This window comes from Coregonus lavaretus (genome assembly GCF_964263955.1).
Source record: "Coregonus lavaretus genome assembly, contig: HAP1_SCAFFOLD_444, whole genome shotgun sequence".
Taxonomy (NCBI): Eukaryota; Metazoa; Chordata; class Actinopteri; order Salmoniformes; family Salmonidae; genus Coregonus; species Coregonus lavaretus.
The window spans coordinates 291,483-315,844 of NW_028159442.1; the positions used below are offsets into that span (position 1 = coordinate 291,483).

General features: G+C 46.7%; 1 protein-coding gene across 2 annotated transcripts in view; it reads left to right on the forward strand.

The window, feature by feature from the left end:
* LOC311122847 (dual specificity calcium/calmodulin-dependent 3',5'-cyclic nucleotide phosphodiesterase 1A-like) overlaps window positions 1-24,362 on the forward strand; it is an 84,207-nt gene that overhangs the window by 49,200 nt on the left and 10,645 nt on the right. For both annotated transcript variants that reach the window (XR_014612505.1, XM_084197163.1), the window contains exons 7-16: window positions 282-422; window positions 1,960-2,060; window positions 2,488-2,616; window positions 3,513-3,614; window positions 4,534-4,654; window positions 15,478-15,559; window positions 21,893-22,010; window positions 23,273-23,448; window positions 23,550-24,005; window positions 24,104-24,154. Coding sequence is in view for 1 of the 2 variants with exons in the window: in XM_084197163.1 (XP_084053289.1) it covers window positions 282-422; window positions 1,960-2,060; window positions 2,488-2,616; window positions 3,513-3,614; window positions 4,534-4,654; window positions 15,478-15,559; window positions 21,893-22,010; window positions 23,273-23,448; window positions 23,550-24,005; window positions 24,104-24,154 (1,477 nt within the window). In the remaining variant the exon portion in view is untranslated. The remainder of the gene's footprint in view (window positions 1-281; window positions 423-1,959; window positions 2,061-2,487; window positions 2,617-3,512; window positions 3,615-4,533; window positions 4,655-15,477; window positions 15,560-21,892; window positions 22,011-23,272; window positions 23,449-23,549; window positions 24,006-24,103; window positions 24,155-24,362) is intronic.

Sequence of the window (24,362 nt, forward strand, 5' to 3'; positions counted from 1 at the left end):
AAGTGTCCTTCAGATGAGAAGGTGTGGAAACAGTCAGGATAATTCAATATGATATCACCGCTGTTTTGGAATGGACATGAATGCCCAATCATATCAAATGTATGTGTGTATGTATGTGTGTGTGTGTGTGTGTGTGTGTGTGTGTGTATGTGTGTGTGTGTGTGTGTGTGTGTGTGTGTGTGTGTGTGTGTGTGTGTGTGTGTGTGTGTGTGTGTGTGTGTGTGTGTGTGTGTGTGTGTGTGTGTGTGTGTGCATCTGTGTGCCTGTGTGTGTGTCTTCAGATCCCCATCTCAGCCGTGGTCTCGTTCGTAGAAGCTCTGGAGGAGGGCTACAGTAAACACAACAACCCTTACCATAACCTGATGCACGCTGCAGACGTTACTCAGACAGTACACCATCTACTGCTGAAGACTGGCATCATGGTGAGACATCCTCTATGTTACTCAGACAGTACACCATCTACTGCTGAAGACTGGCATCATGGTAATCCGTCTGGCCCTGCGGCCTTGTGAGGCTCGCACACCATGCTGTAGTCTCCTCAGGGTTATATATTCCATCCTGTAGTCTCCTCAGGGTTATATATTCCATCCTGTAGTCTCCTCAGGGTTATATATTCCATCCTGTAGTCTCCTCAGGGTTATATATTCCATCCTGTAGTCTCCTCAGGGTTATATATTCCATCCTGTAGTCTCCTCAGGGTTATATATTCCATCCTGTAGTCTCCTCAGGGTTATATATTCCATCCAGTAGTCTCCTCAGGGTTATATATTCCATCCTGTAGTCTCCTCAGGGTTATATATTCCATCCTGTAGTCTCCTCAGGGTTATATATTCCATCCTGTAGTCTCCTCAGGGTTATATATTCCATCCTGTAGTCTCCTCAGGGTTATATATTCCATCCTGTAGTCTCCTCAGGGTTATATATTCCATCCTGTAGTCCCCTCAGGGTTATATATTCCATCCTGTAGTCTCCTCAGGGTTATATATTCCATCCTGTAGTCTCCTCAGGGTTATATATTCCATCCTGTAGTCTCCTCAGGGTTATATATTCCATCCTGTAGTCCCCTCAGGGTTATATATTCCATCCTGTAGTCTCCTCAGGGTTATATATTCCACCCTGTAGTCTCCTCAGGGTTATATATTCCATCCTGTAGTCTCCTCAGGGTTATATATTCCATCCTGTAGTCTCCTCAGGGTTATATATTCCATCCTGTAGTCTCCTCAGGGTTATATATTCCATCCTCTAGTCTCCTCAGGGTTATATATTCCATCCTGTAGTCTCCTCAGGGTTATATATTCCATCCTGTAGTCTCCTCAGGGTTATATATTCCATCCTGTAGTCTCCTCAGGGTTATATATTCCATCCTGTAGTCCCCTCAGGGTTATATATTCCATCCTGTAGTCTCCTCAGGGTTATATATTCCATCCTGTAGTCTCCTCAGGGTTATATATTCCATCCTGTAGTCTCCTCAGGGTTATATATTCCATCCTGTAGTCTCCTCATAGACATACCAGTGGAGGCTGGTGACTTAAGACATTGAGGAGGTATAGGCGCGGATCGCTCGGAGATGACAAAAAAGCGTGTTTAAAAAATCATCAAATACGAATTATTTTAACCTAAAGCATTTAATAAAGACATTTATAGTACAATATTATGGGGAATGTGAATGAGAGGGCTACTTCCACAGTGTTGGGAAGGGATCACAGCAGTGATTGAATGAGGGTATGAGGGATGAGTTGAGGTGTTCAGAGGCTTGACTTCAGTGCAGAACAGGTTCATCATGGATGGATGGTGTTGGAGACTATAGAACAGGATATGATGTTCAACTGGCTGATAGAACAGGATATGATGTTTAACTGGCTGATAGAACAGGATATGATGTCATTTCCACACCCTCTTCTCCCTTTCCATTCTTTCTTTGTGGTCTATTTACTCCATCTCTCTTTCTGTCTGACGCAGCATTGGTTGACCGAGCTAGAGATCTTTGCCATGATCTTTGCAGCAGCGGTTCACGACTACGAACACACTGGAACCACCAACACCTTCCACATCCAGACCAGGTAATAGATTTCTGATCTAATAGATCCAGACCAGGTAATAGATTACTGATCTAACAGATCCAGACCAGGTAATAGATGACTGATCTAACTGATCCAGACCAGGTAATAGATTACTGATCTAACAGATCCAGACCAGGTAATAGATTACTGATCTAACAGATCCAGACCAGGTAATAGATGACTGATCTAACTGATCCAGACCAGGTAATAGATGACTGATCTAACAGATCCAGACCAGGTAATAGATTACTGATCTAACTGATCCAGACCAGGTAATAGATTACTGATCTAACTGATCCATTCCAGGTCTGAATCAGTCCCTGATTAGAAGGAGAGGATGAAATCCACACTGAGTTAAACAGAAAACTAATTCAGTGTATCTCAATGGGAAAAAATATGTTAGCTGAAACTATGAGCATGTCTCCAGATCAGACACAGCGATCCTGTACAATGACCGGTCAGTCTTAGAGAGCCACCATGTCAGCGCAGCATACCGCCTCCTACAGGACGATGGTGAGATCAACATACTATGCAACCTGTCTAACGACGACTGGAGGTGAGACATTCATAAATTGTAATAACATGTCATAGGAGTAATAGGAGTGTAATAACATGTCATAGGAGTAATCGGAGTGTAATAACATGTCATAGGAGTAATAGGAGTGTAATAACATGTCATAGGAGTAATAGGAGTGTAATAACATGTCATAGGAGTAATAGGAGTGTAATAACATGTCATAGGAGTAATAGGAGTGTAATAACATGTCATAGGAGTAATAGGAGTGTAATAACATGTCATAGGAGTAATAGGAGTGTAATAACATGTCATAGGAGTAATAGGAGTGTAATAACATGTCATAGGAGTAATAGGAGTGTAATGACATGTCATAGGAGTAATAGGAGTGTAATAACATGTCATAGGAGTAATAGGAGTGTAATAACATGTCATAGGAGTAATAGGAGTGTAATAACATGTCATAGGAGTAATAGGAGTGTAATAACATGTCATAGGAGTAATAGGAGTGTAATAACATGTTTCAAGTTTTATTAGTTGTAAAGGATATTCTTGGTATACATCGTCCAATGAAACGCTTACTTGCAGGTTCCTTCTCGACAATGTCAAATGTCTCCCCAGAGAGCTGAGGGGCCTAGTAGTAAAGATGGTTCTGACAACAGACATGTCCTGTTCCTCTCTCTAACCCTAACCTGTCTGTCTGTCTGTCTGTATGTCTGTCTGTCTGTCTGTCTGTCTGTCTGTCTGTCTGTCTGTCTGTCTGTCTGTCTGTCTGTCTGTCTGTCTGTCTGTCTGTCTGTCTGTCTGTCTGTCTGTCTGTCTGTCTGTCTGTCTGTCTGTCTGTCTGTCTGTCTGTATGTCTGTCTGTCTGTCTGTCTGTCTGTCTGTCTGTCTGTCTGTCTGTCTGTCTGTCTGTCTGTCTGTCTGTCTGTCTGTAGAGAGCTGAGGGGCCTAGTAGTACAGATGGTTCTGGCAACAGACATGTCCTGTCACTTCCAGCAGGTCAAACATATGAAGAACTTCCTCCAGCAACCAGAGGGGTGAGACTTAACAGCCTCCCGCTCCTCTATAACTCTATATCTCCTCCCCCGTTCCTGTTCTCTCTGTCACCACTGTCCTGATCCTCCATTAGTTCCTGTTCTCTCTGTCACCACTGTCCTGATCCTCCATTAGTTCCTGTTCTCTCCTCTGTCACCACTGTCCTGATCCTCCATTAGTTCCTGTAACCTTCAGTAGTGACTAGCGATCAGTCAACATCCTGTGTGTTGAGCTGCTGTATGAATACTGTGTCTGAGTGGGTCTCTAGCTGCCGTTGCCACGAGAACAAAGAGAGACATTGATGGAACTTATTCACCTTGAACACACACACAGACACTCACCGAAACACACTCCACAGTAAAAAGTAATTATCTGAACCTCTCTTAATGTGTGTGTGAGATCCAGGGTTGGGATTTGTCCCATATCTGTGATGTAGAATGAAACATGCTGCCTTAGTGCCAACCACTGCTGCCCTGGGCAGGGTGCTGCAATGATACAGACAGACAGACAGACAGACAGACAGACAGACAGACAGACAGACAGACAGACAGACAGACAGACAGACAGACAGACAGACAGACAGACAGACAGACAGACAGACAGACAGACAGACAGACAGACAGACAGAGTGGTAATATTCAAAAAGATTCCCAATCAGCAGAGTTCAGCAATAAACAGTCCAAGTCGTGTCGGTGCAGCAGGCTGGCTGAACTCTGACCTTGTCATTGTTACACCACATACTGACTGACTGCTGTGATTTCACGGATTTACCCTTCTATCTCTCTGTCTCCTACTCCAGGATTGATAAACCCAAAGCCCTGTATATGCTGCTAACTATCTAACCGTGTGTGTGTGTGTGTGTGTGTATGTGTGTGTGTGTGTGTGTGTGTGTGTGTGTGTGTGTGTGTGTGTGCCCACCAGGATTGATAAACCCAAAGCCCTCTCTTTGCTGCTTCATACAGCTGATATCAGCCACCCAGCTAAGAAATGGGACCTGCACCACCGCTGGACAGCATCACTTCTGGAGGAGTTCTTCAGACAGGTAACCTCTGACCTCTAAGCCCTAACCCTTGACCTCTAACCCTACACCACCGCTGGACAGCATCACTTCTGGAGGAGTTCTTCAGACAGGTAACCTCTGACCTCTAAGCCCTAACCCTTGACCTCTAACCCTACACCACCGCTGGACAGCATCACTTCTGGAGGAGTTCTTCAGACAAGTAACCTCTGACCTCAGCAGTGGAGTCCTGTGCTTCCAACATCATGGCAGTGCTGTGTTGACAGGTTTTATAGGGTTCTGGTTTATTATGGTGTGTTGACAGGATTTATAGGGTTCTGGTTTATTATGGTGTGTTGACAGGATTTATAGGGTTCTGGTTTATTATGGTGTGTTGACAGGATTTATAGGGTTCTGGTTTATTATGGTGTGTTGACAGGTTTTATAGGGTTCTGGTTTATTATGCTGTGTTGACAGGATTTATAGGGTTCTGGTTTATTATGGTGTGTTGACAGGATTTATAGGGTTCTGGTTTATTATGGTGTGTTGACAGGATTTATAGGGTTCTGGTTTATTATGGTGTGTTGACAGGATTTATAGGGTTCTGGTTTATTATGCTGTGTTGACAGGATTTATAGGGTTCTGGTTTATTATGGTGTGTTGACAGGATTTATAGGGTTCTGGTTTATTATGGTGTGTTGACAGGATTTATAGGGTTCTGGTTTATTATGGTGTGTTGACAGGATTTATAGGGTTCTGGTTTATTATGCTGTGTTGACAGGATTTATAGGGTTCTGGTTTATTATGGTGTGTTGACATGATTTATAGGGTTCTGGTTTATTATGGTGTGTTGACAGGATTTATAGGGTTCTGGTTTATTATGGTGTGTTGACAGGATTTATAGGGTTCTGGTTTATTATGGTGTGTTGACAGGATTTATAGGGTTCTGGTTTATTATGGTGTGTTGACAGGATTTATAGGGTTCTGGTTTATTATGGTGTGTTGACAGGTTTATAGGGTTCTGGTTTATTATGGTGTGTTGACAGGATTTATAGGGTTCTGGTTTATTATGGTGTGTTGACAGGATTTATAGGGTTCTGGTTTATTATGGTGTGTTGACAGGATTTATAGGGTTCTGGTTTATTATGGTGTGTTGACATGATTTATAGGGTTCTGGTTTATTATGGTGTGTTGACATGATTTATAGGGTTCTGGTTTATTATGGTGTGTTGACAGGATTTATAGGGTTCTGGTTTATTATGGTGTGTTGACAGGATTTATAGGGTTCTGGTTTATTATGGTGTGTTGACATGATTTATAGGGTTCTGGTTTATTATGGTGTGTTGACAGGATTTATAGGGTTCTGGTTTATTATGGTGTGTTGACAGGATTTATAGGGTTCTGGTTTATTATGGTGTGTTGACAGGATTTATAGGGTTCTGGTTTATTATGGTGTGTTGACAGGTTTATAGGGTTCTGGTTTATTATGGTGTGTTGACAGGATTTATAGGGTTCTGGTTTATTATGGTGTGTTGACAGGTTTATAGGGTTCTGGTTTATTATGGTGTGTTGACAGGATTTATAGGGTTCTGGTTTATTACAACTATACTGAACAAAAATATGAACGGCAACATGTAACAATTTAAACGATTTTACTAAGTTACAGTTCATATAAGGAAATCAGTCAATTGAAATAAATTCATTAGGCAATAATCTATGGATTTCACATGACTGGGCAGGGGTGCAGCCATGGGTGGGCCTGGGAGGGCATAGGTCCACTCACTTGAGAGCCAGACTCACCCACTGGGGAGCCAGGCCCAGCCAATCAGAATGAGTTATTCCCCACAAAAAGGCTTTATTACAGACAGAAATACGCCTCAGTTTTATCAGCTGTCCGGGTGGCTGGGTTCAGACGATCCCGCAGGTGAAGAAGCCGGATGTGGAGGTCCTGGGCTGGCGTGGTTACACGTGGTCTGCGGTTGTGAGGCCGGTTGGACGTTGGAGGCAGCTTATGATAGAGAAATGAACATTAAATTCTCTGGCAACAGATCTGTTGAACATTCCTGCAGTCAGCATGCCAATTGCACGCTCACTCAAAACTTGAGACATCTGTGGCATTGTGTTGTGTGACAAAACTTCACATTTTAGAGTGACCTTTTATTGTCCCCAGCACAAGGTGCACCTGTGTAATGATCATGCTGTTTAATAAGCTTCTTGATATGCCACACCTGTCAGGTGGATGGATTATCTTGGCAAAGGAGAAATGCTCACTCACAGGGATGTGAACAAATGTGTGCACAAAATTTGAGAGAAATTAGCTTTTTGTGAATATGGAAAATTTGTGGGATCTTTTATTTCAACTCATGAAACATGGGACAAACACTCTACATGTTGCGTTTATATTTTTGTTCAGTATAGTTCCAAGGTTGGTCGTGTTATTGATTGTTCTATGTTCGAATCCAAGATGGCGTAGCAGTGCGGTTGTCACGATCGTCGGTAAGAGATGAGGACCAAGGCGCAGCGTTGCAGACGAACATACTCTTTATTTATGATACACGATCAAAAAACAACAAAACGATAACGTGACAGTCAATGGTCAAACACAAACCAACACGAACAAGATCCCACAACCACTGTGGGCAAACAGCCTGTTTAAATGTGGTTCCCAATCAGAGACAACCAGCCACAGCTGACACTCGTTGCCTCTGATTGAGAACCACACTGGCCAACATAGAAATGGAATACATAGATCTACACACCCTGGCTCAACATAACAGTGTCCCCAGAGCCAGGGCGTGACAGCGGTCCAGTACTCTTGTGTGTCCGTGTAAATAGCCAGTTTTTTTTGTATTTGTTAATATTTTTCGTACATATTTCCCTATCACACTTTTCATCCTTCTACTAAATATACTTTCCTGCCTCACTCAATGTGGAACGGATTCTATTATTGACTTATCTTTTATCTAGAATCTCCAGTTGAAACTTGCTATTAGCCACCGTTAGCGGTTTTCACCCAGAACATCGGATTTTCTGCCGGAATAACTGAATCACTGGACATTAACACCGGATTGCAACTAGCTAGCCGCAACTAGCAGCCTCGAGCCAGTCCCATATCCCGGCTATCTACCTCTCTATCTATCGGACGGGAGTAGCCAGCTAACTAGCTACTTGCTATTAGCCACCGTTAGCGGCTTTTCACCATTGTCCATGGCCTGCACTACCTACCAGCCAGCTCTATCCTGGACTATTATCGGACAGTCTGCACTGTCTGCACTACCTACCAGCCAGCTCTATCCTGGACTATTATCGGCCAGTCTGCACTGTCTGCACAGCGCATTATCGACCCAGAACATAACGATTTTTTTTCTGCCGGAATCACTGAATCACTGGACCTTTAACACCGAATCATCGCAAACTAGCTAGCTGCAACCAAATGGATGTTGTTGTTGGCTAATCAGCCTTGAGCTGGCCTTGAGTCAGGCCCATCTCCCGGCTATCTACCTCTCTGTCAACCGGACGGGACCTCCTAGAGTCGACACGGAGCCCCGCCGATCCATCATGACTGGTCTGCCGACGTAATCGTCTGTGGTTTCAACAGGCTTCCCGTTGCGATGACCACGAAGATCCATCTGCTAGCCCCGGCCCGCTAGAACATGCAAACAACAGCCGTGCTTCCTGCTCGCCTGTGCTATAGCACCAATTCGAACTGCTCTCTGACTCACATATTGCTGTTCACTGGACCTTATGATCACTCAGCTGCACAGCTGATGCCTGCTGGACTGTTCCTTTACACGGTACCCTGTCCTGTTGATCTGTTTAGCCTCAGCCCAAACTTTCATCGCCATTACCAGTTGTTGTCTTAGCTCTCTCGAATAACACCTGTGATTGCTTTATGCCTCTCTCCCATGTCAATATGCCTTGCCTATTGCTGTTCCAGTTAGTTCTTATTATACAATTTCACTGTAGAGCCCCAAGTCCCTCTCAAACTGCCTCAAATAGCTCCTTTGTTCCACCCCCCATACACGCAGAGACCGGCTCAATCGGTGCCTCCAGTGATGCTATCTCTTTCATAGTTACTCAATGCTTATGTGTACCTCCACTGTACTCATATCCTTCCATATCCTTGTCTGTCCATAATGCCCTGAATCTATTCTAACGCCCGGAAATCTGCCCCCTTTATTCTCTGTACCCAACGCACTAGAAGACCAGTTCTTAAAGCCTTTAGCCGTATCCTTATTCCACTCCTCCTCTGTTCCTCTGGTGATGTAGAGGCTAACCCAGGCCCTGCAGCCCCCAGTATCACTCCTACTCCCCAGGAACTATCATTTGTTGACTTCTGTAACCGTAAAAGCCTTGGTTTCTTGCATGTTAACATCAGAAGCCTCCTCCCGAAGTTTGAGATATTCACTGCGTTAGCACACTCCGCCAACCCTGATGTTCTAGCAGTGTCTGAATCCTGGCTTAGGAAGGCCACCAAAAATTCGAAAATGTCCATCCCCAACTACAACATTTTCCGTCTAGATAGAACTGCCAAAGGGGGTGGAGTTGCAATCTACTGTAGAGATAGCCTGCAGAGCTCTATCATACTATCCAGGTCTGTGCCCAAACAGTTTGAGCTCCACCTTTCCAGAAAAAATCCACCTTTCCAGAAATAAGTCTCTCACTGTTGCCGCTTGCTACAGACCCCCCTCAGCCCCTAGCTGTGCCCTGGACACCATATGAGAATTGATTGCCCCCCATCTATCCTCAGAGTGTGTACTGCTTGGTGACCTAAACTGGGATATGCTTAACACCCCGGCCATCCTACAATCCAAACTAGATGCCCTCAATCTCACACAAATTATCAAGGAACCTACAAGGTACAATCCTAAATCCGTAAACATGGGCACCCTTATATATATCATCCTGACTAACTTACCCTCTAAATACACCTCCGCTGTCTTCAACCAGGATCTCAGCTATCACTGCCTTATTGCCTGTGTCCGTAACGGGTCCGCGGTCAAACGACCACCCCTCATCACTGTCAAACGCTCCCTAAAACACTTTAGCGAGCAGGCCTGGATAGATATCGATCTCATTCCGTCAGTAGAGGATGCCTGGTTGTTCTTTAAAAGTGCTTTCCTCTCAATCTTAAATAAGTATGCCCCATTCAAAAAATGCAGAACTAAGAACAGATATAGCCCCTGGTTCTCCTCAGACTTGACTGCCCCTGACCAGCACAAAAACATCCTGTGGCGTACTGTATTAGCATCGAATAGCCCCCGCGATATGCAACTTTTCAGGGAAGTTAGGAACCAATATACACAAGCAGTTAGGAAAGCAAAGGCTAGCTTTTTCAAACAGAAATGTGCATCCTGTAGCACTAACTCCAAAAAGTTTTGGGACACTGTAAAGTCCATGGAGAATAAGAACACCTCCTCCCAATTGCCCACTGCACTGAGGCTAGGAAACACTATCACCACCGATAAATCTACAATAATCGAGAATTTCAACAAGCATTTTGCTACGGCTGGCCATGCTTTCCACCTGGCTACCACTACCCCGGCCACCAGCTCTGCACCCTCCGCTGCAATTTGCCCATGCCCCCCTCGCTTCCCCTTCACACAAATTCAGACAGCTGATGTTCTGAATGAGCTGCAAAATCTGGACCCCTACAAATCATCTGGGCTAGACAATCTGGACCCTTTCTTTCTAAAATTAGCCGCCGAAATTGTCAAAACCCCTATTACTAGCCTGTTCAACCTCTTTTTCGTAACATCTGAGATCCCCAGAGATTGGAAAGCTGCCGCGGTCATCCCCCTCTTCAAAGGGGGTGACACTCTAGATCCAAACTGTTACAGACCTATATCCATCCTGCCCTGCCTTTCGAAAGTTTTTGAAAGCCAAGTTAACAAACAGATCACCGACCATTTAGAATCACACCGTACCTTCTCCGCTATGCAATCCGGTTTCCGAGCTTGTCTTGGGTACACCTCTGCCACGCTCAAGGTCCTAAACGATATTATAACCGCGATCGATAAAAGACAGTACTGTGCAGCCGTCTTCATCGACCTGGCCAAGGCTTTCGACTCTGTCAACAACCGCATTCTTATTGGCAAACTAAAAAGCCTTGGTTTCTCTAATGACTGCCACGCCTGGTTCACCAACTACTTCTCAGATAGAGTTCAATGTGTCAAATTGGAGGGCCTGTTGTCTGGACCTAGAGCAGTCTCCATGGGGGTGCCACATGGTTCAATTCTTGGGCCGACACCATTTTGTATACATCTGGCCCTTCATTGGACACTGTGTTAACAAACCTCCAAACAAGCTTCAAATGCCATACAACACTCCTTCCGTAGCCTCCAACTGCTCTTAAACACAAGTAAAACTAAATGCATGCTCTTCAATCGAACGCTGCTGGCACCCGCCCACCCGACTAGAATCACTACTCTCGACGGGTCTGACCTAGAGTATGTGGACAACTACAAATACCTAGGTGTCTGGTTAGACTGTAAACTCTCCTTCCAGACTCACATTAAGCATCTCCAATCCAAAGTTACATCTAGAATCGGCTTCCTATTTCACAACAAAGCCTCCTTCACTCATGCTGCAAAAACATGCCCTCGTAAAACTGACTATCCTACCGATCCTTGACTTCGGCGATGTCATTTACAAAATAGCTTCCAACACTACTCAGCAAATTGGATGTAGTCTATCACAGTGCCATCCGTTTTGTCACCAAAGCCCCATATACAGTGAGGGAAAAAAGTATTTGATCCCCTGCTTATTTTGTACGTTTGCCCACTGACAAAGACATGTTCAGTCTATAATTTTAATGGTAGGTTTATTTGAACAGTGAGAGACAGAATAACAACAACAAAATCCAGAAAAACGCATGTCAAAAATGTTATCAATTTACATTTACATTTGACATTTAAGTCATTTAGCAGACACTTAATTATCTTAAATTGATTTGCATTTTAATGAGGGAAATAAGTATTTGACCCCTCTGCAAAACATGACTTAGTACTTGGTGGCAAAACCCTTGTTGGCAATCACAGAGGTCAGACGTTTCTTGTAGTTGGCCATCAGGTTTGCACACATCTCAGGAGGGATTTTGTCGCACTCCTCTTTGAAAATCTTCTCCAAGTCATTAAGGTTTCGAGGCTGACGTTTGGCAACTCGAACCTTCAGCACCCTCCACAGATTTTCTATGGGATTAAGGTCCAGGACCTTAATGTGCTTCTTCTTGAGCCACTCCTTTGTTGCCTTGGCCGTGTGTTTTGGGTAATTGTCATGCTGGAATACCCATCCACGACCCATTTTCAATGCCCTGGCTGAGGGAAGGAGGTTCTCAACCAAGATTTGACGGTACATGGTCCTGTCCATCGTCCCTTTGATGCAGTGAAGTTCTCCTGTCCCCTTAGCAGAACCCCCCCCCCCCCCAAAGCATAATGTTTCCACCTCCATGTTTGACGGTGGGGATGGTGTTCTTGGGGTCATAGGCAGCATTCCTCCTCCTCCAAACACGGTGAGTTGAGTTGATGCCAAAGAGCTCGATTTTGGTCTTATCTGACCACAACACTTTCACCCAGTTCTCCTCTGAATCATTCAGATGTTCATTGGCAAACTTCAGACGGGCCTGTATATGTGCTTTCTTGAGCAGGGTGACCTTGCGGGCGCTGCAGGATTTCAGTCCTTCATTGCTTAGTGTTTTACATTACATTTACATTTACATTTTAGTCATTTAGCAGACGCTCTTATCCAGAGCGACTTACAGTTAGTGCATACATTATTTTATCGAACCCACAACCCTGGCGTTGCAAACGCCATGCTCTACCAACTGAGCTACATCCCCTGTCGGCCAAATCCCTCCCCTACCCTGGACGATGCTGGGCCAATTGTGCGCACCGCCCCATGGGTCTCCCGGTCGCGGCCGGCTACGACAGAGCCTGGATTCGAACCAGGATCTCTAGTGGCACAATTTTACCAATTGTTTTCTTGGTGACTATGGTCCCAGCTGCCGTGAGATCATTGACAAGATCCTCCCGTGTAGTTCTGGGCTGATTCCTCACCGTACACAATCATTGCAACTCCACGAGGTGAGATCTTGCATGGTGCCCCAGGCCGAGGGAGATTGACAGTTCTTTTGTGTTTCTTCCATTTGCGAATAATCGCACCAACTGTTGTCACCTTCTCACCAAGCTGCTTGGCGATGGTCTTGTAGCCCATTTCAGCCTTGTGTAGGTCTACAATCTTGTCCCTGACATCCTTGGAGAGCTCTTTGGTCTTGGCCATGGTGGAGAGTTTGGAATCTGATTGATTGATTGCTTCTGTGGACAGGTGTCTTTTATACAGGTAACAAACTGAGATTAGGAGCACTCCCTTTAAGAGTGTGCTCCTAATCTCAGCTCGTTACCTGTATAAAAGACACCTGGGAGCCAGAAATCTTTCTGATTGAGAGGGGGTCAAATACTTATTTCCCTCATTAAAATGCAAATCAATTTCTAACATTTTTGACATGCGTTTTTCTGGATTTTGTTGTTGTTATTCTGTCTCTCACTGTTCAAATAAACCTACCATTAAAATTATTGACTGATCATTTCTTTGTCAGTGGGCAAACGTACAAAATCAGCAGGGGATCAAATACTATTTTCCCTCACTGTACTACTACACTGTACGCTCTTGTTGGCTGGTCCTCACTACATATTCGTCGCCAAACCCACTGGCTCCAGGCCATCTATAAATCACTGCTAGGCAAATCCCTGCCTTATCTTAGCTCATTGGTCACCATAGCAACACCCACCCGTAGTATGCGCTCCAGCAGGTATGTCTCACTGGTCATCCCCAAAGCCAACACCTCCTTTGGCCGCCATTCCTTCCAGTTCTCTGCTGCCAATGACTGGAACGAACTGCAAAAATCTCTGAAGCTGGAGACTCCCATCTGTAATTAGCCCACCCAACTACCTCATCCCCATATTGTTATTTATTTTGCTCATTTGCACCCCAGTATCTCTATTTGCACATCATCTTTTGCACATCTATCATTCCAGTGTTAATACTAATTGTAATTATTTTGCACTAAGACCTATTTATTGCCTTACCTCCATAACTTACTACATTTGCACACACTGTATATAGATTTTTTATTGTGTTATTGACTGTACGTTTTGTTTATTCCATATGTAACTCTGTGTTGTTGTTTTTATCGCACTGCTTTGCTTTATCTTGGCCAGGTCGCAGTTGTAAATGAGAACTTGTTCTCAACTGGCTTACCTGGTTAAATAAAGGTGAAATAAATAAATAAATGTTTACTGATAATATTTCTGGTCAGGTTGATCATGTTATTGATTGTTCGATGTTTACTGATAATATTTCTGGTCAGGTTGATCGTGTTATTATTTTACGAATCTTTTTATAATTAGTAAAAAATCCCATTTTGTTTTGCTTTTTTTGTTTGTTTTTACTGCATCTCCTGACCAGACCTACATGCTCTCACCTCCATCCCTGACCAGACCTACATGCTCTCACCTCCATCCCTGACCAGACCCCCATGCTCTCACCTCCATCCATGACCAGACCCCCATGCTCTCACCTCCATCCCTGACCAGACCTACATGCTCTCACCTCCATCCCTGACCAGACCTACATGCTCTCACCTCCATCCATGACCAGACCTACATGCTCTCACCTCCATCCCTGACCAGACCCCCATGCTCTCACCTCCATCCCTACCCAGACCTAAATGCTCTCACCTCCATCCCTGACCAGACCTACATGCTCTCACCTCCATCCCTGACCAGACCTACATGCTCTCACCTCCATCCCTACCCAGACCCTCATGCTCTCACCTCCATCCCTGACCAGACCCCCATGCTCTCACCTCCATCCCTGACCAGACCCCCATGCTCTCACCTCCATCCCTGACCAGACCTACATGCTCTCACCTCCATCCCTGACCAGACCCCCATGCTCTCACCTCCATCCCTGACCAGACTTACATGCTCTCACCTCCATCCCTACCCAGACCTACATGCTCTCACCTCCATCCCTACCCAGACCTACATGCTCTCACCTCCATCCCTGACCAGACCCCCATGCTCTCACCTCCATCCCTGACCAGACCCCCATGCTCTCACCTCCATCCATGACCAGACCCCCATGCTCTCACCTCCATCCCTGACCAGACCCCCATGCTCTCACCTCCATCCCTGACCAGACCCCCATGCTCTCACCTCCATCCCTGACCAGACCCCCATGCTCTCACCTCCATCCATGACCAGACCCCCATGCTCTCACCTCCATCCCTGACCAGACCCCCATGCTCTCACCTCCATCCCTACCCAGACCTACATGCTCTCACCTCCATCCCTGACCAGACCTACATGCTCTCACCTCCATCCCTGACCAGACCCCCATGCTCTCACCTCCATCCCTGACCAGACCCCCATGCTCTCACCTCCATCCATGACCAGACCCCCATGCTCTCACCTCCATCCCTGACCAGACCCCCATGCTCTCACCTCCATCCCTGACCAGACCCCCATGCTCTCACCTCCATCCCTACCCAGACCCACATGCTCTCACCTCCATCCCTAGTGCCTGCATTATTGTTTGCCACTTGGCCTTAAATTTACCTATTCGTGTTTCTCAGTCGCCCATGCTATTTCAATAATAAATCATTAGATTTTTCCATTGTGTTAATGATGGCGAATTGATTGATTTTCAAGTTTTTAATATACGTTTTTTCAAGATGAGTGATGAGAAGAGAGTCGTCCAGCCCATTGGGTATCTCACTACACCCCCATATGCCACGTCTTGGTCGTGTATTGACGGTGTGATGTCATCAGGTTGATCATGTGATCGTATGATGTGCTGTGTGTCTCCAGGGTGATAAGGAGGCGGAGCTAGGACTGCCCTTCTCTCCTCTGTGTGACCGCAAGTCAACCATGGTGGCCCAGTCACAGATAGGTGAGTTACGTAATCACAACCCTAACCCTGACAGCAAGTCATCCATGGTGGCCCAGTCACAACCCTAACCCTGACAGCAAGTCATCCATGGTGGCCCAATCACAACCCTAACCCTGACCGCAAGTCATCCATGGTGGCCCAGTCACAACCCTAACCCTGACCGCAAGTCATCCATGGTGGCCCAGTCACAACCCTAACCCTGACAGCAAGTCATCCATGGTGGCCCAGTCACAACCCTAACCCTGACCGCAAGTCATCCATGGTGGCCCAGTCACAACCCTAACCCTGACAGCAAGTCATCAATGGTGGCCCAGTCACAACCCTAACCCTGACCGCAAGTCATCCATGGTGGCCCAGTCACAACCCTAACCCTGACCGCAAGTCATCCATGGTGGCCCAGTCACAACCCTAACCCTGACAGCAAGTCATCCATGGTGGCCCAGTCACAACCCTAACCCTGACAGCAAGTCATCCATGGTGGCCCAATCACAACCCTAACCCTGACAGCAAGTCATCCATGGTGGCCCAGTCACAACCCTAACCCTGACAGCAAGTCATCCATGGTGGCCCAGTCACAACCCTAACCCTGACAGCAAGTCATCCATGGTGGCCCAATCACAACCCTAACCCTGACCGCAAGTCATCCATGGTGGCCCAATCACAACCCTAACCCTGACCGCAAGTCATCCATGGTGGCCCAATCACAACCCTAACCCTGACAGCAAGTCATCCATGGTGGCCCAGTCACAACCCTAACCCTGACAGCAAGTCATCCATGGTGGCCCAGTCACAACCCTAACCCTGACCGCAAGTCATCCATGGTGGCCCAGTCACAACCCTAACCCTGACCGCAAGTCATCCATGGTGGCCCAGTCACAACCCTAACCCTGACAGCAAGTCATCCATGGTGGCCCAATCACAACCCTAACCCTGACCGCAAGTCATCCATGGTGGCCCAGTCACAACCCTAACCCTGACAGCAAGTCATCCATGGTGGCCCAATCACAACCCTAACCCTGACAGCAAGTCATCCATGGTGGCCCAATCACAACCCTAACCCTGACAGCAAGTCATCCATGGTGGCCCAATCACAACCCTAACCCTGACCGCAAGTCATCCATGGTGGCCCAGTCACAACCCTAACCCTGACCGCAAGTCATCCATGGTGGCCCAGTCACAACCCTAACCCTGACCGCAAGTCATCCATGGTGGCCCAGTCACAACCCTAACCCTGACAGCAAGTCATCCATGGTGGCACAATCACAACCCTAACCCTGACCGCAAGTCATCCATGGTGGCCCAGTCACAACCCTAACCCTGACCGCAAGTCATCCATGGTGGCCCAGTCACAACCCTAACCCTGACAGCAAGTCATCCATGGTGGCCCAGTCACAACCCTAACCCTGACCGCAAGTCATCCATGGTGGCCCAGTCACAACCCTAACCCTGACAGCAAGTCATCCATGGTGGCCCAGTCACAGACGGTTGCGTAATAAGTAGTAATATGTGATACATTTCCATGTCCATTGCCCTTCATACCACAACAATACAACATCCATGATAAACTATAATGAGATTTACTCATCTTGATTTAAACGTGACCTTTGGAAGGTATCTGGACGGTTGACTTGGGAGCACTAGTGGCGGTCAGATAATGGTTACACATGGTTGGTCTGGACGGTTGACTTGGGAGCACTAGTGGCGGTCAGATAATGGTTACACATGGTTGGTCTGGACGGTTGACTTGGGAGCACTAGTGGCGGTCAGATAATGGTTACACATGGTTGGTCTGGACGGTTGACTTGGGAGCACTAGTGGCGGTCAGATAATGGTTACACATGGTTGGTCTGGACGGTTGACTTGGGAGCACTAGTGGCGGTCAGATAATGGTTACACATGGTTGGTCTGGACGGTTGACTTGGGAGCACTAGTGGCGGTCAGATAATGGTTACACATGGTTGGTCTGGACGGTTGACTTGGGAGCACTAGTGGCGGTCAGATAATGGTTACACATGGTTGGTCTGGACGGTTGACTTGGGAGCACTAGTGGCGGTCAGATAATGGTTACACATGGTTGGTCTGGACGGTTGACTTGGGAGCACTAGTGGCGGTCAGATAATGGTTACACATGGTTGGTCTGGACGGTTGACTTGGGAGCACTAGTGGCGGTCAGATAATGGTTACACATGGTTGGTCTGGACGGTTGACTTGGGAGCACTAGTGGCGGTCAGATAATGGTTACACATGGTTGGTCTGGACGGTTGACTTGGGAGCACTAGTGGCGGTCAGATAATGGTTACACATGGTTGGTCTGGACGGTTGACTTGGGAGCACTAGTGGCGGTCAGATAATGGTTACACATGGTTGGTCTGGACGGTTGACTTGGGAGCACTAGTGGCGGTCAGATAATGGTTACACATGGTTGGTCTGGACGGTTGACTTGGGAGCACTAGTGGCGGTCAGATAATGGTTACACATGGTTGGTCTGGACGGTTGACTTGGGAGCACTAGTGGCGGTCAGATAATGGTTACACATGGTTGGTCTGGACGGTTGACTTGGGAGCACTAGTGGCGGTCAGATGATTGGTTGATTCATGTCCAGTGTGCTCAGGCTGTTGTTCAATTTGAACCATTTGAGGGGCATGCATCACCAGCAAAGTCATTCACACCATTAGCACAAGCAGGTCTGATTAGGCTCAGCTATACCGCTGCCATAGAAACAAACAGAGCATGGCTTTGTGTCTGTGGTTGCACCTTTAGAATGCAGATAACTGCTCGTCTCTAGACAAACCAGAAAAAAAAGTACATCAAAACCCTATATAATCTACAAAAAAAAAATTGTCACAAAAAATAGATGATTTGCAATATGGATCAGATTTTCATTTATATTTACATTTACGTCATTTAGCAGACGCTCTTATCCAGAGCGACTGACAAATAGGTGCATTCACCTTATAGCCAGTGGGATAACCACTTTACAATATATAGATATAATTTTTTTGGGGGGGTGGGGTAAGGGGCGGTAGAAGGATTACTTTATCCTATCCCAGGTATTCCTTAAAGAGGTGGGGTTTCAAATGTCTCCGGAAGGTGGTGAGTGACTCCGCTGTCCTGGCGTCGTGAGGGAGCTTGTTCCACCATTGGGGTGCCAGAGCAGCGAACAGTTTTGACTGGGCTGAGCGGGAACTATGCTTCCGCAGAGGTAGGGGAGCCAGCAGGCCAGAGGTGGATGAACGCAATGCCCTCGTTTGGGTGTATGGACTGATCAGAGCCTGAAGGTACAGAGGTGCCGTTCCCCTCACAGCTCCGTAGGCAAGCACCATGGTCTTGTAGCAGATGCGAGCTTCAACTGGAAGCCAGTGGAGTGTGCGGAGGAGCGGGGTGACGTGAGAGAACTTGGGAAGGTTGAACACCAGACGGGCTGCGGCATTCTGGATGAGTTGTAGGGGTTTAATGGCACAGGCAGGGAGCCCAGCCAACAGCGAGTTGCAGTAATCCAGACGGGAGATGACAAGTGCCTGGATTAGGACCTGTGCCGCTTCCTGTGTAAGGCAGGGTCGTACTCTCCGAATGTTGTAGAGCATGAACCTACAGGATCGGGTCACCGCCTTGATGTTAGCGGAGAACGACAGGGTGTTGTCCAGGGTCACGCCAAGGCTCTTCGCACTCTGGGAGGAGGACACAACGGAGTTGTCAACCGTGATGGCGAGATCATGGAACAGGCAGTCCTTCCCCGGGAGGAAGAGCAGCTCCGTCTTGCCAAGGTTCAGCTTGAGGTGGTGATCCGTCATCCATACTGATATGTCTGCCAGACATGCAGAGATGCGATTCGCCACCTGGTTATCAGAAGGGGGAAAGGAGAAGATTAGTTGTGTGTCGTCAGCGTAGCAATGATAGGAGAGGCCATGTGAGGATATGACAGAGCCAAGTGACTTGGTGTATAGCGAGAATAGGAGAGGGCCTAGAACTGAGCCCTGGGGGACACCAGTGGTGAGAGCACGTGGTGCGGAGACAGCTTTTCGCCACGCCACTTGGTAGGAGCGACCGGTCAGGTAAGACGCAATCCAAGAGTGAGCCGCGCCAGAGATGCCCAGCTCGGAGAGGGTAGAGAGGAGGATCTGATGATCTAGAAGGACAAGAGCAGAGGAGAGAGAGTTAGCTTTAGCAGTGCGGAGAGCCTCCGTGACACAGAGAAGAGCAGTCTCAGTTGAATGACCAGTCTTGAAACCTGACTGGTTTGGATCAAGAAGGTCATTCTGAGAGACATAGCAAGAGAGTTGGCTAAAGACGGCACGCTCAATAGTTTTGGAGAGAAAAGAAAGAAGGGATACTGGTCTGTAGTTGTTGACATCAGAGGGATCGAATGTTGGTTTTTTGAGAAGGGGTGCAACTCTCGCTCTCTTGAAGACGGAAGGGACATAGCCAGCGGTCAAGGATGAGTTGATCAGCGAGGTGAGGTAAGGGAGAAGGTCACCGGAGATGGTCTGGAGAAGAGAGGAGGGGATAGGGTCAAGCGGGCAGGTTGTTGGGCGGCCTGCCATCACAAGTCGCAAGATTTTATCTGGAGAGAGAGGGGAGAAAGAAGTCAAAGCATAGGGTAGGGCAGTGTGAGCAGGACCAGCAGTGTCATTTGACTTAACAAACGAGGATCGGATGTCGTCAACCTTCTTTTCAAAATGGTTGACGAAGTCATCCACAGAGGTATGCGAGAACACATGGTCAGACGAGGAGAGAGCAGCAGGAGTAGCAGTGTTTTCAGTGGTAATCCATGTTTCCGTCAGCGCCAAGAAGTTGAGGGACTGGAGGGTAGCATAGGCTGAGATGAACTCTGCCTTGTTGGCAGCAGAACGGCAGTTCCAGAGGCTGCCTGAGACCTGGAACTCCACGTGGGAGGTGCGTGCAGGGACCACCAGGTTAGAGAGGCAGCAGCCACGCGGTGTGAGGCGTTTGTGTAGCCTGTGCGGAGAGGAGAGAACAGGGATAGGCAGAGGCATAGTTGACAGGCTGCAGCAGATGGCTACAATAATGCAGAGGAGATCGGAATGAAATGAACTAAACATCTGGGAAAGGAGAGAGCGGGGCCTCCCTCACCACAACCCCCAAATATAACTCTCCCAACTTCCACCTCAGAAACTATAATTGTTGTAAACTACAGCGGTTCAATGTTTTCTAGGAATAGACTAACTTAGTTTATTCAGCTAGCTAACTAGGTGCAGTATTATTCCGTGAAAATCGTCCGGGCACCTCGTCATAAGACGCCACAGCCAGCTAGCATGCCGGCCATAACAAACCACCAGTGTATCAACACGCAAGCAGATTGTTCGTGTCCGTGTCTAACGTTGTGGGTTAGTCCCGACAGCTTGAGCGAGTCCGTCGTCAACTTATTCAGCCAGTTAGTTAGCTAGAATAGTTAGCAAACTAGCTAGCCATTGCTTTCAGACAAAGAAGAACCCCTCCTTTCACGGCACGAACACACAGAGAGAGCCAAACTAACGTTAACTAGTCACCCATGTCCCGAATTCCTTGAACGACTCGGGCTATCAATATGTAAAAAAAACTAAACACAAATGTAGGTTATGACTTACCCCTAGCAGCTACTGTTAGCTAGCCAAGTGCAAAGCTAGCCACTGAATTGACTCAGCAAGTTCGCGTCTGTTCTTTCGGTCGTTCCAGCTATTGTTTACTAGTAGCTATCCAGGTAGCAACAAGCTAGCTAAATTTCAAGCACAGTAGCCACTTGCTACCTAACGTTAACGGTTCAGACAATGAGGTTAGAAAACAGCTGAATGGTAGGCAATTATTGTATGTAATTATTGTAGGCAGCCAGCTGGCATAATTACAGGCACTCTCAGGCGTGAAACAACTATACCGTTGCTAATAGCTACTCGCCAGCTAGTCCAGGTGGTGGGTTAGCCAGCTAGCTTCGTGCTACACCCGGCACAGCCGAATACAATACTAACCTACAATAATTACATACAACAACCCACGATAACTACCTACAATACCTAACTACAATGTAAATACATAGTTTAAGCCTTACTCGAGAAAGCCCAAGCTATGTATAAAGCCAAGCTTACCCGACGACAATTAAAAGCCAACTCCAGGATCTCAGCAGTCAGGCACTCGAGCCAGAGTTGTGGGTGGTCATGTGCCTCGGTTGGTAAAGCATGGATCTTGCATGGTTCTTGCAACGCCAGAGTTGTGGGTTCGATTCCCACGGGGGACCAGTACGCTCTGCTAAATGAGTCATTACCAGTAAATAGATGAAATGTTAGTTGGGCTGTAGAATTGTTTATCCCACTGGCCTAATAGTCTCCATGTGTCTGTCTCCAGGGTTTATAGATTACATCGTGGTTCCAACCTTCACTGTGTTGACAGACATGACGGAGAAGATTGTCATTCCTCTCATCGACGAGGCGTCACTCAGCCTGGCAGGGTTCAGACGCTCCAGGTACCACACTTCCTGCTTCTACTTCCTGCTTCCTGTTTCTCCTCAGACCCTGTAGGAAAAGAGAGCATCGCCAACATAGTGTATCTTCTGGACCTATCAGTGTGTGGCACTGGGTCACTGTTATACCCTGTTATAGCCTGTTATACCCTGTTATACCCTGTTATACCCTGTTATAGTCTGTTATACCCTGTTATAGCCTGTTATACCCTGTTATAGCCTGTTATAGTCTGTTATACCCTGTTATACCCTGTTATAGCCTGTTATAGTCTGTTATACCCTGTTATACCCTGTTATAGCCTGTTATACCCTGTTATACCCTGTTATACCCTGTTATAGTCTGTTATACCCTGTTATAGCCTGTTATACCCTGTTATAGCCTGTTATAGTCTGTTATACCCTGTTATACCCTGTTATAGCCTGTTATAGTCTGTTATACCCTGTTATACCCTGTTATAGCCTGTTATACCCTGTTATACCCTGTTATACCCTGTTATAGCCTGTTATACCCTGTTATAGCCTGTTATACCCTGTTATACCCTGTTATACCCTGTTATACCCTGTTATACCCTGTTATAGCCTGTTATACCCTGTTATAGCCTGTTATACCCTGTTATAGCCTGTTATACCCTGTTATAGCCTGTTATACCCTGTTATAGCCTGTTATACCCTGTTATAGCCTGTTATACCCTGTTATACCCTGTTATAGCCTGTTATACCCTGTTATAGCCTGTTATACCCTGTTATAGTCTGTTATACCCTGTTATACCCTGTTATAGCCTGTTATAGTCTGTTATACCCTGTTATACCCTGTTATAGCCTGTTATACCCTGTTATACCCTGTTATACCCTGTTATAGCCTGTTATACCCTGTTATAGCCTGTTATACCCTGTTATAGCCTGTTATACCCTGTTATACCCTGTTATACCCTGTTATAGCCTGTTATACCCTGTTATAGCCTGTTATACCCTGTTATAGCCTATTATACCCTGTTATATACGCTGTGTGGTCGAGTCTGAGAAGGATTGAACACTGCTGTTATCCCAAACACAGGACCCACTCCCTGCTTTAAAGGAGAGTTGTCAACCTCACTGTCTTCCACCTGTCAACCCTGTAGAAACTCTGTCTCCTCTAGTGCTCCAGTCTCAGTTAACTAATGGTCTTCTTCCTGTCAACCTCTCCTCTCCTCTCCTCTCCTCTCCTCTCCACTCCACTCCACTCCACTCCACTCCACTCCACTCCACTCCACTCCACTCCACTCCAGTCTAAACACTATTCGCTGTGAGGATGCTAAGCGTGGTAGTGTAAAGAGTACAGGGTCAGAGGGCAGTCCTACTGGACATTATTCTCTACTGGCTGTGGACCTGAACAACTTCAAGGCTCTGTGGAATGAACAGGTTTATCAGAACAGAGAGAGATGGAAGACACAGGCCACTAAAGGTGTTTTCTCTATAGTTTTATCTATCAATCAATTAACCAACCAACCAATCAATATCCCTTTACACTTTTGTGTGTGTGTTTGTTCCTGTGTGTTCCTCCAGAGACACAGGAGAAGGCCAGAAGGGAGGCTGAGGAGGAGAGAGTCCTGCAGGAAGACACGATGGAACCCCAGGAGGGACAAACTGAACCAGAGCTGGGAGATACAGAGACACAGCAGGGAGGGGGGGGGGAGGAGGAAGAAGAGGTGGAGAGAGTGGGAGAAGAGGAGAGTGAAGTGCCAGAGGATCTCAACAGACCTCAGGACAGATGCACAGAGGAGACCGCAGAGAGAGAGGGTGTGAGGACCGCAGAGAGAGAGGGTGTGAGGACCGCAGAGAGAGATGGAGTGAGGACCGGAGAGAGAGATGGAGTGAGGACCGGAGAGAGAGATGGAGTGAGGACCGGAGAGAGAGATGGACAGAGGACCGGAGAGAGAGATGGAGAGAGGACAGAAGAGAGAGACGGAGGGAGGACACAGCCTGGGAGTGCAGCAGGAACGAGCCAACCATTACAGAATGGTAGGTCTCATTATACTGTATATTTAACAGCTTTTTCAGGGAACATTTTCTTATGGCATGTGACTTGTCTCTGATGACCCTTATCTCATAAATGTCAGAGGGGGCGGGGGCTCAACAGAGTGACCAGAACAAGACCAGAACACCTGAAGGTAAGAGGCTCTAGGTATACTATACACTACACTATATATATAGGACTGTGTTGTTTCTCTCAGCGATAGAGCTGGACTAGGTATACTATACACTACACTATATATATAGGACTGTGTTGTTTCTCTCAGCGATAGAGCTGGACTAGGTATACTATACACTACACTATATATATAGGACTGTGTTGTTTCTCTCAGCGATAGAGCTGGA